At 44.4% G+C, this 14,097-nt stretch overlaps 1 protein-coding gene across 2 annotated transcripts in view; it reads right to left on the bottom strand.

The window, feature by feature from the left end:
* Window positions 1–6,914: 6,914 nt before the first annotated feature.
* The window catches only part of CNNM1 (cyclin and CBS domain divalent metal cation transport mediator 1), a 53,466-nt gene continuing 46,283 nt past the window's right edge, over window positions 6,915–14,097 (bottom strand). For both annotated transcript variants that reach the window (XM_007118035.3, XM_024121489.2), the window contains 4 exons: window positions 9,155–9,338; window positions 8,852–9,001; window positions 8,061–8,162; window positions 6,915–7,025 (listed from right to left, as the gene is read on the bottom strand). In XM_007118035.3, coding sequence (XP_007118097.2) covers window positions 6,946–7,025; window positions 8,061–8,162; window positions 8,852–9,001; window positions 9,155–9,338 — 516 coding nt within the window. In that variant the 3' untranslated portion in view covers window positions 6,915–6,945. The remainder of the gene's footprint in view (window positions 7,026–8,060; window positions 8,163–8,851; window positions 9,002–9,154; window positions 9,339–14,097) is intronic.

Raw genomic sequence — 14,097 nt, 5'->3', positions numbered from 1 at the left:
CATTCACATTTAAGGTAATTATCCATATGTATGTTCCTATTACCATTTTCTTAATTGTTATGGGTTTGTATTTGTAGGTCCTTTTCTTCTCTTGTGTTTCCCACTTAGAGAAGTTCCTTTGGCATTTGTTGTAGAGCTGGTTTGGTGGTGCTGAATTCTCTTAGCTTTTGCTTGTCTGTAAAGCTTTTGACTTCTCTGTTGAATCTGAATGAGATCCTTGCTGGGTAGAGTAATCTTGGTTGTAGGTTCTTCCCTTTCATTACTTTAAATATATCGTGCCACTCCCTTCTGGCTTGTAGAGTTTCTGCTGATAAATCAGCTGTTAACCTTATGGGAGTTCCCTTGTACGTTATTTGTCATTTTTCCCATGTTGCTTTCAATAATTTTTCTGTCTTTAATTTTTGTCAATGCGATTACTATGTGTCTCGGCATGTTTCTACTTGGGTTTATCCTGTATGGGACTCTCTGCACTTTCTGGACTTGGGTGGCTATTTCCTTTCCTATGTTAGAGAAGTTTTCGACTATAATCTCTTCAAATATTTCCTCTGGTCCTTTCTCTCTCTGTTCTCCTTCTGGGACCTCTATAATGCAAATGTTGTTGCATTTAATGTTGTCCTAAGGGTCTCTTAGGCTGTCTTCATTTCTTTTCATTCTTTTTTCTTTATTCTGTTCTGCAGCAGTGAATTCCACCATTCTGTCTTCCAGGTCACTTACCCATTCTTCTGCCTCAGTTATTCTGCTATTGATTCCTTCTAGTGTATTTTTCTTTTTTCTTTTTTTTTTTTTAGCATATTATGCTTTATTATTTCAAGAAAGGTAAAAACACAACCAAATCGCAAAAAAAGATTTGTGCAGTGTATAGAGAAGGTGCTGTGACTCATCGAACGTGTCAAAGTGGTTTGCAAAGTTTCATGCTGGAGATTTCTCGCTGGACGATGCTCCACGGTCGGGTAGACCAGTTGAAGTTATACCGATCATATCGAGACATTAATTGAGAACAATCAACACTATACCACGTGGGAGATAGACAACATACTCAAAATATCCAAATCAAGCACTGAAAATCATTTGCACCAGCTTGGTTATGTTCATCGCTTTGATGTGTGGGCTCCACATAAGCAAAAAAACCTTCTTGACCGTATTTCCTCATGCGATTCTCTACTTAAACATAACGAAAATGTTCCATTTTTAAAACAAATTGTGATGGGTGATGAAAAGTGGATACTGTACAATAACGTTGAATGGAAGAGATCGTGGGGCAAGTGAAATAAACCACCACCAACCACACCAAAGGCCTGTCTTCATCCAAAGAAGGTGATGTTGTGTATATGGTGGAAGGGAGTCCTCTATTATGAGCTCCTTCTGGAAAACCAAACGATTAATTCCAACAAGCATTGCTCCCAGTGAGACCAACGGAAAGCAGCACTCGACGAAAAGTGTCCAGAATTAGTCAACAGAAAACGCATAATCTTCCATCAGGACAACACAAGACCACACGTTTCTTTGATGACCAGGCAAAACTGTTACAGCTTGGCTGGGAAGTTCTGATTCATCCGCCGTATTCACCAGACATTGCACCTTCAGATTTCTATTTATTTCGGTCTTTACAAAACGCTCTTAATGGAAAAATTTCGATTCCCTGGAAGACTGTTAAAGGCATCTGGAACAGTTCTTTGCTTAAAAAGATTAAAAGTTTTGGGAAGATAGAATTATGAAGTTGCCTGAAAAATGAAGGTAGTGGAAAAAAATGGTGAATATGTTGTTCAATAAAGTTCTGGGTGAAAATGAAAAATGTGTCTTTTGTTTTTACTTAAAAACCAAAGGAACTTTTTGGCCCACCCAATATTTAAAGAAATCCATCTTCTGGGAACAACCACATAGACAGCACCTCTTCAGGCCCCAAATACCTTCTAGTGTATTTTTCATTTCAGTTATTGTATTGTTCATCTCTGTTTGTTTGTTCTTTAATTGTTCTAGGTGTTTGTTCTTTAATTCTTGTAAGTCTTTGTTAAACATTTCTTGCATCTTCTCGATCTTTGCTTTCATTCTTTTTCCGAGGTCCTGGATCATCTTCACTATCATTATTCTGAATTCTTTTCCTGGGAGGTTGCCTATCTCCACTTCATTTAATTGTTTTTCTGGGGTTTTATATTGTTCCTCCATCTGGTACAAAGTCCTCTGCCTTTTCATTTTGTCTCTCTTTCTGTGAATGTGGTTTTCCTTCCACAGGCTGCAGAATTGTAGTTCTTCTTGCTTCTGTTGTCTGCCCTCTGTGGGTTGGGTTCTTTCAATGCTTGGTGAAACATCCCATTCTACTGATGGAGCATTTTCATTACAAAGATCTTTTACCTTGATCCAGAATTTGATCTCCATCTGTCCTACTCACCCAGTCCCCCTCTTCTCTTCCTTTAAACCACAGACATTAAGTCTACTGGCACTTCTAATTGATGACTTTTCATCAATTGAGAATAGCGGTTGTTATCCCTTGTTTTTGCTTCTGCATGTGAAACTCTTCCCTCCAAGATTCTGCAGTGTTTGAGCACAGATTATGGTTTCCAGATCCTTCACCACCCGGCTGGCTCCCCAGCAGTCCTTCAGAGAACATGTGCAGGTGCATGATTGGGTCTGGCAGATGGGAACAGATTTCAAGTGATGAGATGACCTTGCACTCATCTCTTCATTACTTTCTATTTTTCTTTCTGTCAATATTTGTTCTTCCTATTTAAAGATGCTTGCCCTTCATAAGGGAAGATGAGCAAAACTGGAGTCGAATGATTCTACATTTTGTCAGTCTTCTATCATTCTTCCAAAATACAGCTTTAAACCATGAATTCTCAACAAGGGTGATAGTACCCCTTAGAGAGGGGCTAAATATTGGTTCATGGGGACAAAGAAAGTCTGAGATATTAAAGTGGTTTTATAGTCCTGCAAAGCACAATCTTACTTGACAAAATCTTATTTCTGGGTATTTAATTTCTCTTGTTGGGGAGAATTTGAACTTAATTTTTTTCTTTAGGGGGATTGCTAATGAAAAACCGGTTGAAAACACTTGTTTAAGTCCAAGTGTACCTACCAAAGTTCTCAAATGTTTTTAGTATTTAAAAAAGCCCCAATCTCAGGAGTTCCCTGGTGGTCCAGTGGTTAAGAATCTGCCTTCCAATGCAGGGGATGTGGGTTTGATCCCTGGTTGGGGAACTAAGATCCCACATGCCATGGGGCAACTAAGCCTGCCCGCTACAACTAGAGAGAAGCCCATGTGCCGCAACTAAGACCCGACTAAGCCAAAAATAAATAAATAAAAGCCCCAGTCTCAATGGGAATCCCTGGTTGGGGAAATAAGATCCCACATGCCATGGGGCAACTAAGCCTGCCCGCTACAACTAGAGAGAAGCCCATGTGCCGCAACTAAGACCCGACTAAGCCAAAAATAAATAAATAAAAGCCCCAGTCTCAATGGGAATCTGCCTTTCTTCATTCTCTTCTTACATATATTCCCAACAGCGTGTTTTTTTTTCCCCACGAGCGGGGGCTCTGAGCAAGTCTAGGAAAAGCCATGCTTAGTGAGTTACACAGGTTTCTTTACCGCAGGGCTTCTCCGCGCATCTCACATGCAGGCACGCTCATTTCTTTCTCAAAATCACCCTGGGAAGGAAGTTTCACAGCCTGTCCCTGTTTTACAGTCTATGAAATAGGCTGGGAACAGTTAGGTGAATTGCTCAAGTTTCCATGGCCAGGAAGTTGTGGAGCCTAGGGGTGTGAGTGCTTCCTCACAAGCGTGGACCAATCCTACCTCTGAGGTTCACAGTGCACACCTGCTTAGCACAAGACCTGGCACATAAAACCCTCAGCAAAATAGTTGTATCATTTATTTGCTGTTAATGAACTTAACAGACTATGGAGGCTCCTGGGAAGAATCACGGGTCATACTGGTGCAGGTCACTCGCTAATTGTCCTGTGTGGTGGTTGGAGACTTTGGTAGTAGGTGTCAGATTTCAACCCTCTGCAAAGACCTTAAAAACCCCAACACCTGTGCCCACCTGTCTGGCTGTCCCCTCGCTCCTGCCTTGGTTTAAAACTAATCAATAGCCCTGCCCGCTCCCTCGTTCATTTTCCCAGCCTTTGGTTGGAAAGTGCTGAAATTAGGCCACTTTTGCTCCTCTCCAAAGGGCCTACAGAAGTGAGCCAGTGTGACCAGCACATTGTCTCAGGTGCTAGACTGGGTTTGGCCCCCAAGACCTTGAACTTAGAAGGCGCCCAGCCCAGTGCCTTGCACATCACGGGGCTCTGGCAAATGCCAGCCCTTCTCATTATCACCCTTGTGCTTCTTCCTTGTCCAGAAGTCACACTCTGGCTTCTCATTTGGCTTTTACTTTCCATTTCTGGCATTTGTTTCTGTAACATCTTACCCATCTGATATCCCAAAGCAGAGCACGAGGGCTTTTCTGTAACCTTACCTGCAACCTCACACCTGGTCTCAAGAGGGGTGCCTCTTTAGGCAGGTGGGCCTCAGGTAAGATAATTATATGTGTGCACCACCCACCCTGCACCTCAAATGAAACCATGTCAGAACACTGACATGCCAGGGCAAGGGAAACAGCCATGTTCCAGGAAAAGCATTTTTATTTTATTTAAAAATTATTTACAGTTTATTGAGCCTTCAAAAATGCTTTATTTTAAAATCCTCTTTTTTTTTTTTTTTTAAATCTGAAGAAAATCTTGGGTTGGGGTGGGGAATAGGGAGGGGAGTGGTGACAGGCTCCTTAGGGATTTTGCAAAGGGATGGATTAATGCAACAGCAGTGGCGTAAGGGGTAATGAAGACTAGACAGGCAGGCCCCCTCGGGCCAGTGGCCAGCTGGGCAAGACGACTGCATGATGGCAGTCCTTGTTTGAAACTCACCGTTTACTGGTTTGGGTCGGAGCACCCAGCACCAAGGGCTGACATTTCGCCTATTTCTACCAGGCAAGAGTAGGTGTTGGGGGTGGGTGGTAGCTGTGAGTTATCTACAAGAAGTCATGCACTGCTGAGCCTCAGGCAGAGCCAGGCAAGGGATGTGAAGTCAATATTACATTGCTGAAAAAGGCATCTCCAGCTGGAAAGTCTACTTCCACATTCTGTGCCCCTCCTGTTGGCAACACCTGCTCTGGTTTGGTGGGGGAGGGGGACCAAGTTATGTCGCGTGTAGGCTGTACAGTACCACAGGGTGTGTCAAGGGTTTCTGACAACTTCCACGTGGTGGGTGCCAGCTTTCCCTATCGATTTGATGGACACTTGAGAAGACCATTTACAACTAAAAATCTGTCTCAAACTACCCGGTATTCACTTCACTCTGCACTGCAGAAACTCTGAGCTGAAAGTTCCACTAGTTAGAATAGTGGGTTTTAACACTTTGCGGGTCTGAGACCTTTGAAAATCGTATGAAAGGTTTAGCCCTCTGGAAAACACACATAAGAACGCAGACACTAAATTCTGACAGAGTCAGGCGTTTCATAGACCCTCTGAAGTCCAACAATGGACCCCCCTGGAGCAATGGACCCCAAGTTAAGGACCCCCTGAGTTAAAGGTTCCTCTGGGTAAGTATTTTCTTTTGAGATGCAAATAACCCAGAGGAATTATCAGCCTCCCTGCTCCCCATGTGATTATTGATTGAATGTGTGGGGGGAGGTGAGAGTAATGGTTTTGGAGGAAGGGAAGGGAAGCCTGAATGGTATACCCCAGAGAAAAGTTAGGCAATGGTTTGGAGATGAGCAGGTAGCACTGTATCACTGGATCCCTGATCTAGGGGTGGGATATACACCAGAAAGGCGGGCAGGTGTCCCAAAGACAACCTTCACTTACTTCCACATTTTCCCTAAGGCTGGCTGTGTGGTTCCGGATCAGAACGAGTTTGTTCTTCAAGTAGGTCTGTGCAGTCATCCTGCCATCTGGTGGTGATGCTTGGAATTGCACCTGCCCCAACATCAGGTGAAAAACCAGAGATCTCATATCAGTACGTTCTTAGAATAAAGTACACTCAGCTGACTTGCTGGAGTGGAGTAATGGGTGGGGGTGGGGGGAATGGATGAAAAAAGAAGAGTGATTCTTCAGTGTTCCAGTGTAATATACACTGAAGTCCCATGAGAGCTTGCATCCTTCTTGGCCGACCTGGGCACTCTTTGGTTCGTCATGGCTAAAAACTTTCCACATATATATATTTTTTGAACTTAAAACCTGAAGTTCCATCTCTGGCTCCCAAATGGGGTTCTCTGCTCCCTGCTCCTCCTCTTCCAGAGCAGATTTATTGTTGGATTGATGAGTACTGATCAGGAGCCAAAACAGATGTGTCCCTGGGAAATACAGTGACTGAGGTTCCATCTCACATTCTTTCCATTCCAGCTGAGACACACCTCCCAGGCTGCTGGAACCCTTATCTAACAGGAAACTGGTCACTGACAGTTTTCTGTCCTGTAACTTCACATGCCAACGTGACTGTCCCGCTGCTCTAATGTTCTGGAGGAATTCTTGGTGTGTCTCCTGAACTGATCTTCCTATCTGCTGCTTCAGCCTCCTTTGTGCCCGTCTGCCAGTGGCACCTTTTGACCTAAGCTAAGTATGAAATATGGTGCCAGGGGACACCAAAGAACAAAAAAGGGCATCAGGGATCCTCGAGTGGCACTGTCAGCCTGGGGTCATTTCTTCTCCAGTCCCAGACTGTGCTGTGGATAAGACCATTTCTAGCATGTTCCACTGAGGCATCTCCTTCCGTTATGGCTACCGCAAGGCTCTGAGTCAAACTGGAGGAACGAGGGAAAATCTGCCAAACTGACAGCTAGGGGTGAAGAGGTGGTAAGGAAAGCGGAATGCTCTGTCACCTGTGGGAGGCCTTGGGGAGAAGCAGATGATGGGAGGACGGGTTCTCCCCAAAGCTCTGGAATCTCACGCACCCAGCGAACGCTGACTGCCCTGTCATGTGATGAGAGGGGTTAAGTTGGAGTTCTCCTCAGAGGTTCTCTCTCCATCTGGTGACCTCTTCCTTTTTCGACCACCTGAAAAACACAGCTTGTAAGGATCAATCTTCAAGACTGGGAGGACATTGATACTCTCTCGGTGGTCTAAGCTTTCTTCAAAATAGAAGCAGGAATGGAGACAAAGCCCTTGATAGTTTGTCAGAAGTAACCTGCATTGTCTCCTGGTGCTGACATCAGCATATTTACATCTTGAAGGATTAGGCTGCACCTTCCACCTGAGATGACCTCTCCAAAAAGCCGCACACCCAGGCTAGTGCCAATGGAATGGAGATTTCCTGGAGGGGACTGAGCGAAGCCCACATGCCTCAGGATCACACCTCCCCATCCCCGGCTCAAATGACTGCCAGACACCCTCTGAGAGAGGACTGATCTCACGGACTTTGATGTCCCTGAGCCAGGGGTGGTGGGTGTAGCTGGGAGCCCCCCTGCCCCCCACCCAGGGACCTACATTCTCTAGATCAGAGGCAACCTCGCTTCTGCACTGGGGTACGTGGGAGTAATTATACAACTGCCCTCAAGGATGGAAGGGCACTCTGTTCCCAGCTCCATTGTTTTTAGGAAGGAGTATTTTTCACCTTGTTCTCTCTGCCATGGACTTCCTTCCACGGAGGATATTGCTCTCCTTTTTATTGAGTGTCCCAAGCACAAATTCTTTCCTTAAAGGACCGGATTGTAAATATTTTAGGTTTTGTGGGCCATTTGGTCCCTGTTGCAACTACTCAACTCTGCCATTGTGGCCATCAACAACAAGGGGGTTCTATGATCCAGTAAGTATTTTTTACAGGAATGGGCAGGGGAGGGAGGTCAGGATTTGATCTGTGGCCATGGTTTGCAGACTCCTGTCCTAGACGACCACCAACTGAGTGGGACAGTTCCCCAAAGTATCAAAGGTGTAGCACCGCCTGAGCCCTATGATGGGTTTCCACAACTGTACCTCATTAGGGTTCCCAACAGGAGTCAATGGTTCCTCCCCCAGGAATAAGATCCCAACATGTTTTTTGTACTAACCAGCTGGTGGGCCGTTTTCATCTGGGTGAAGAGCTAGCTACTCACTCAAGGTTCTCAGCAACTTCTGGCCCATGGATTCCTCAAAGCTGCTGCTGCAGCGGCTGGTCTCTGTGTCCACGTTGATATGACAACATTCACTATCTGATGCTGAGAGAAAGGAAAGAAGAAAGAACACAAGCCTTTCCACCTACACACCCAGAGATCCAGGTAGGGTGTTTTGGTTGATGTTCCTCAGCAAGTGAAAGTTCAAAACCAGATTACTAGCTAGTCTCTGGGGCCCAAAGGAAGGGATGAGCCTTGTCAGTAAGAGTGATGGCTGACCTCAGTTTCCCAATCTGTAAATTAGGCCCAATAATAACTATTGATACCTAACATTTAGGGAGCATGGTACCAAGTACTATGATGTGCCCTCCTGTAAACATTATCTCATTTATGCTCAAAGCTACTTCATGAGCTAGCCACTCTGACTTATATCTTCTAATATAAGGAAACATATCTACTAAGATAAGGAAACCTAGTCTTAGGTTAAAGTAACTTGCCTAAAGTTGCAGAGCTCCTAAGTGGAGAAGCCAGGATCTGAATCCAGGTAGAAACCTAGCTAACAGTGTCCTACACACTGTTTTCCTAGGAGAATGGATTAAGATGGGTCTGACGCATGGTAGGTGCACAGTAAGCCTTAGTTTCCCTTCCCTGGTGGAATAAGGAGGTGGGAAGTTTTACATGGGGACAGGGGTCCCAGACTTCCCTCACATGGCTCACCCTGGGCCATCCCAGCACCTGGTGGCCTTGACACCCACCCCCACTTGTTCCTGCAGGGCCCAGTTTCCCTCCCTGACCTGCTCTCATGGGAACAGCTGCAGGAGACAGTGAGAGTTGCTGTGTGCTCTGCCCCTCGAAGTCTGTCATCTCCTCCTGGGTGAAGGCCATGTCCTCCATCCTCAGGTACACGACCTCACGGGGGCTTCTCAGCCCATCTGAACGGCTGCCTGGGGAGGACAGTGAGTGCGTCACCTCCCTGCTTTGTAGAAGACCTGGGGCCCCATGAGGACAAGATGGCAGCTCTGGGCAGGACTGAGGAGGAAGGTAGGGCCGTCCATACCCCACGGTAGCCCAGCCCATCATCCTCCCAACTGACTTACACGGCAGGCTGTTCCTGTTGCTCAGGAGGGTGACGGCAGGGTCATCCTTGGGGGTCTGGGGTGTGCCCCGGGTCATAGGGGCCTTGGTGGAGTCTCCGTCAGTGAAGGCCTCCACGTCGGGGGACTGAGGTGAGCTGTCCATGCGGCAGGCGGTGAGCGCGTTCTGGTACTGCTGTCGTGTGATCTGGAAGGAAGGGGCGCAAGCTCAGGAGGAGCTGGGCAGAGCCCTCCCTGGATGTAGTCTGCCTCCCTGAGCTCAGAAGCAGCCCCACTAAGGTGCTTGGGAACCCCTGGCCTTGGTGGCCCGGGATCTATGATCTGGGGGCCTTACCCAAGTTGTACCAGCCCAGCAGTTAAGGGACAATGAGGGGACCCTTTTGCTTGTTTGCCACCAGAGTTCCCTCTGTTCATTTTTATTGGCTCTGGACTCTTGCACCTGGCGGAGCCAAGCCTTCTCCCGAGACCCAGGAGAGGATGGAGGGCATCTTCAGTTAGCAGGGTGGTTGCCCACTGAGAGGTTTAAAACACAGGCTTATACTGTTGCCAAGGACGCTCTTCCTAAAGGGCAGTCAGTGGGGACTCGGCAAGAGCAAGACCCCCAGCTGTGTCAAGGGCTGAAATAAGAAACCTCCAAACGAAGAACATAAACTCTGGCAAAACCACCGATGAAGCCAATTTATTACTATTATTTTTTTCTGATGGCTTCCATAGTCATATAGGAATCCATCTGATAAATCCTTCATGAAATTAGTGCCAGGAATAAGCTCCTTTCTCTAGATGAATTATATACTTTCTTATATTGGATGAGAACTCAAATATCCACTAGGTTTCCCCTTTTTCCTTTTATGACCAGGAAGCTCACAAATAAATTTACTTGCAGCAACAAACTCATTCCTGATAGCGTTTTCACAAAACTGGTTTGCAATTTCTTTTCAATTTTTTATTTAAAACATCGTTGGGTTATTTCTTTATTTTTGGAAATCCTATATATTACTGAAAGTTCTACAAATATCCTAAAGAGATGGAACTGATGATTAGATTTTCAGACGCTGGTGAAAGCTCTAGTGCTAACGTTACCCAAGAGAGCTTGCTTTTGCAGACAGATGTTGGGATATGAGGATGGAACCTTCCAGCCATACAGTGCATTATGGCTCACAGAGCACTTAGGAATGTGTTATCTCCTTTGGTCACAATGACTGCATGGGGTAGGCATGAGAGGTCTCGTGATGCCCATTTTACAAATAAGAAAATGAGGTCCAGAAAGATAGGGGACTTGCCTAAGGTTTGACAGTTAGCAAGCCTTCAGAGTCCCAGCCATGTGATGTGTGTTCTGCCTGGGAAAGTGCTATTCATTCTCTGGGGCCAGGGAGATGGAAGATGAAGTGGGAATGTGGAACTCCAAGTTCTCAAGAGGGGAAACTCCAGGGTCTGATAATGGCGCCCCTTGCAATCTGGGCACTTCACTTTAAAGGGCCTTTACTCTTGCTCTCCAGGGGAAATCATCTGAGCTCAGCTCTATACACTGCAAACACACCTGGCTGCATTAGGCTGCCTTTCACACGCCCACGGAGGCTGCCTTTCACAAAACTTTAGGGGAGGTCCCCCCACAACTGCTGTGTTTTTGGGGGGTCCATAGGCATCAGATGACTGAAGAGAAGCTGGCACATGGTCTGAGCCAAGGTTATCATCAAAACTCAATTTTCTAATGTGCCCATGAGTTTCTAAAGGTGAAGCTTTCTTTGGAGCCTTGCAGGTTCTCCTGGCTTGAACAGGAAAATTTCCTAAGTGACACTTCATAAGCCCAACAAAGCACTTGATATTATTGTTTGGGTTCTTTTAACTAGTTAGTTTAGATTTGGCTTCCAGTTTAGTTAAAGAAGACCCTTTGCCTAGAAAATATGGTGTGAAACACACCGTCTATTCAAGACAAAGGCACCGCCCATTGGTTACCTGCTCTAGGCATCTCACAGCCTTGCTTTCACACTGCTTCCTCTTTTTAAGCTAAAAAAAAAATCACAAATACCATGTCAATGTGTCACCTTGAAAGAAATTTGAGAAGGGACCTCTCTGGAAATGTATTCAGGGAATCTCCCCAGCTGCACGTCTAGATTCAGGCATCACTTTTTGTCAGTTCCCTCCCCTTGTTCACCTATGAAGCCTTTTCTACGTACTACAGTACTGTCCAAGAGAAAAATAATGTGAGTCACATAGGTAAATTAAAATTCTCTAGTTGTCACATTTTTAAAAGGTAAAAACAAACATGTGAAATTAATTTTAATAATACATATATTTCATTTGACCCAATGTATCCAAAATAACTTCACTTCAACATGTCACCAATATAAAATAATTAATAAGGAATCTTACATTCATCTTTGTACCAAGTCTTTGGAATTCAATATGTATTGGGTTGGCCAAAAAGTTTGTTTCGTTTTAAGTGAGACTAAAAGACACATTTTTCATTTTCACGAAGAACTTTATTGAACAACGTATTTACTAAACGAATGAACTTTTTGGCCAAACCATTATTTTACATTTTACCAAACATCAATTTGGATGAGCCACATTTCATGCGCTCAACAGTCACATGCGGCAACCGGCTACTGTATCAGACAGTGATGGTCCAGCAGATCAACTAAACGGCTCTGCCCAGTTTTGATAATACAGCCTTGCATGGCCATAGTGTCCCACTGCTTGTCAGTCAGAACCACTGGTCCAGCTCAGCTCCTCTTTCACATTCCTTGAATGCGCCATGTTCACTTGCCTTCCATACCCCTATTTATCAGTGTTCCCCGCTCCTCGCTCTTGGCATTGCCTTCACTCTCCTCTTATTCTTTCCCAATTCTTAAAGGTCCAGTATATTCTCCAGACAAATTAGTGCTTAAAATAAAGTGCCATACGATTTTGTAATCAATTAGATACTACCCTGCATTGGTTACTGTCATTTGACTTATGTTTCTTCTCCCCAGCTGTATTTCTTGAGTATTGGTCATGGTGCCTAGAACCAGCCTTAATGCTCAACAAATACTTACTGATTGCCATTGAGGGAATCTAACTACTGTTCAAAAGACAATATGTTCTTATTCTTTTTTCATTACTGTAGCTACAAGCATTTCTTAACAATAGCTTGAGTTAAAGTTGCCTTAAACTCTGGCCAGTTAAGAACTCAAGCATCCTCTAAATTACATAGGAAATGGAGACCTGTTTATCTTGAAACTAATAGGAGTTAAGGGTACCCTCTGGGACATTTTGACTTAGCAGTCAGTGTGTCCAGAAGTTAACCTTTCAGCCAGTGTGATGTTTCCAATCATTTTATGATGTTCTGTTTACATTTTCAACTTTCAGGTGGTTTATTCATCCCTCAAAACACGATTCTGCAATTTAGAGATTCTGCCACCAGATGGTGATGGGGCATCTTGGCCACAGTTACACAATTCAGTCTATATGACATCTGCCAAATATTCTTAATTTAAAAATGATACTTACAGAATACATTTAGAAAATTCATAAGGATTCTTTGGTACCTTCATAAGTTATTAACTACTATTAATCATGGCTTTAATACCTTTCCCAGATACTCACTGGATACACCTTTCTTTCTAATTTTATCTTGAACTCAAATTACTACTGGACTTAATGAACAGTTCTAGAACTTAGTCTGTTGGACAGGAAAAGCCCTTGCAGACAGTCACAGGGGCTTTGGCCAGTGAAATCACCCCTTGAGCTTCCTCAAAAACTCTCTTCATGTTAAAAAAAGGCAGGTTTGAGGAGGTGAGTAAAAGAGCAGCCTGAACATGGCCCTAAAAGTCCATTCAGTCAGGAGGAAAAAAATCTCAGCGTCAGTTTACTGTATCATCTTATTGATAACTTACATTAAAAAACAAAAGACAAAATCAAACCCTTGTGTTAAACAAGAGCTTGAACTCACAACATCCCCTTATGTAGAACAGCCCATTGCAACTGAAGTTTTTAAGAGGCTAGAGCCACAAGTTGAAAGAGGTTTCTGAATTATGCTTTAACTGTTTCTGTCCTCCCCTCAACTTCTACTTTTGACATGTAGTCTTCTCAATTTCAAAATATCTAGGTAGAAAAACAGACCATGTGCTGTGATGCTTGGCTGCCCTAGTCACAGCAAGGTCCTCTGGCCTGAGAAAAAGGATGACACCTGCACCTGAGAATTGACCTCAGATTTGGAGTTCTTAACACCTCACTGGCTCACGTCAGGAAAGAGACTTCCCTTTTATGCTCCTTGTTATTTATAGAATGTTCCCTTTCCTTATGTTTTAGGGGTGGATATATGAGATCAACTGTAAGTTTTAGGAAAATCCTTACAATCTTAGTGTCAGGTATTCATCCTAACACATTCCTCTTTGAGGAGTTGCCAGATCCATCTCCTGAAAGTGCTCTCCAATCTACGCACGCCCAGAGATGTTTCAAAAAACTCTGGGCTAATCACAGTTGCTCATTAAACACCACTCCTCAAAATCTCATTCACTTTTCTCCCCAAAGCCTCATATGGATTTTCTCAACTTAAGATATAAATGGTGTTATGGACTGAATGTTTGTGTCCCCTCCAAAATTCATATGCTGAAACCCTAACCCCCAAGGTGATGGCATTAGGAGGTGGGGGTAGTTAGGTCATGAGGAGGGGGAGACTTCATGAATGGGATTAGTGTCCTTATAAGAAGAGAGCCTTCTTCCTCTCTCGCTCCTCCCTGCCATATGAGGATACAAAGAGAAGACAGCCATTTTCAAACCAAGAAGTGGGCTCTCACTAGACCAGACAGCACCTGGATCTGCCAGCACCTTGAACTTGGAGATCCATCCTCTAGAACTGTGAGAAATAAATGTTTGTGGTTTAAGCCACCCAGTTGTTGGTAATTGTTATAGCAGCCCAAATGGACTAAGACAAATGGAAAGACCTGAGAAACAAACTTAACAAA

Source organism: Physeter macrocephalus, chromosome 20, assembly GCF_002837175.3.
Source record: "Physeter macrocephalus isolate SW-GA chromosome 20, ASM283717v5, whole genome shotgun sequence".
Lineage (NCBI taxonomy): Eukaryota > Metazoa > Chordata > Mammalia > Artiodactyla > Physeteridae > Physeter > Physeter macrocephalus.
The sequence above is the reverse complement of the archived record's forward strand: the minus strand, read 5'-3'. Positions and strand labels throughout refer to the sequence as shown.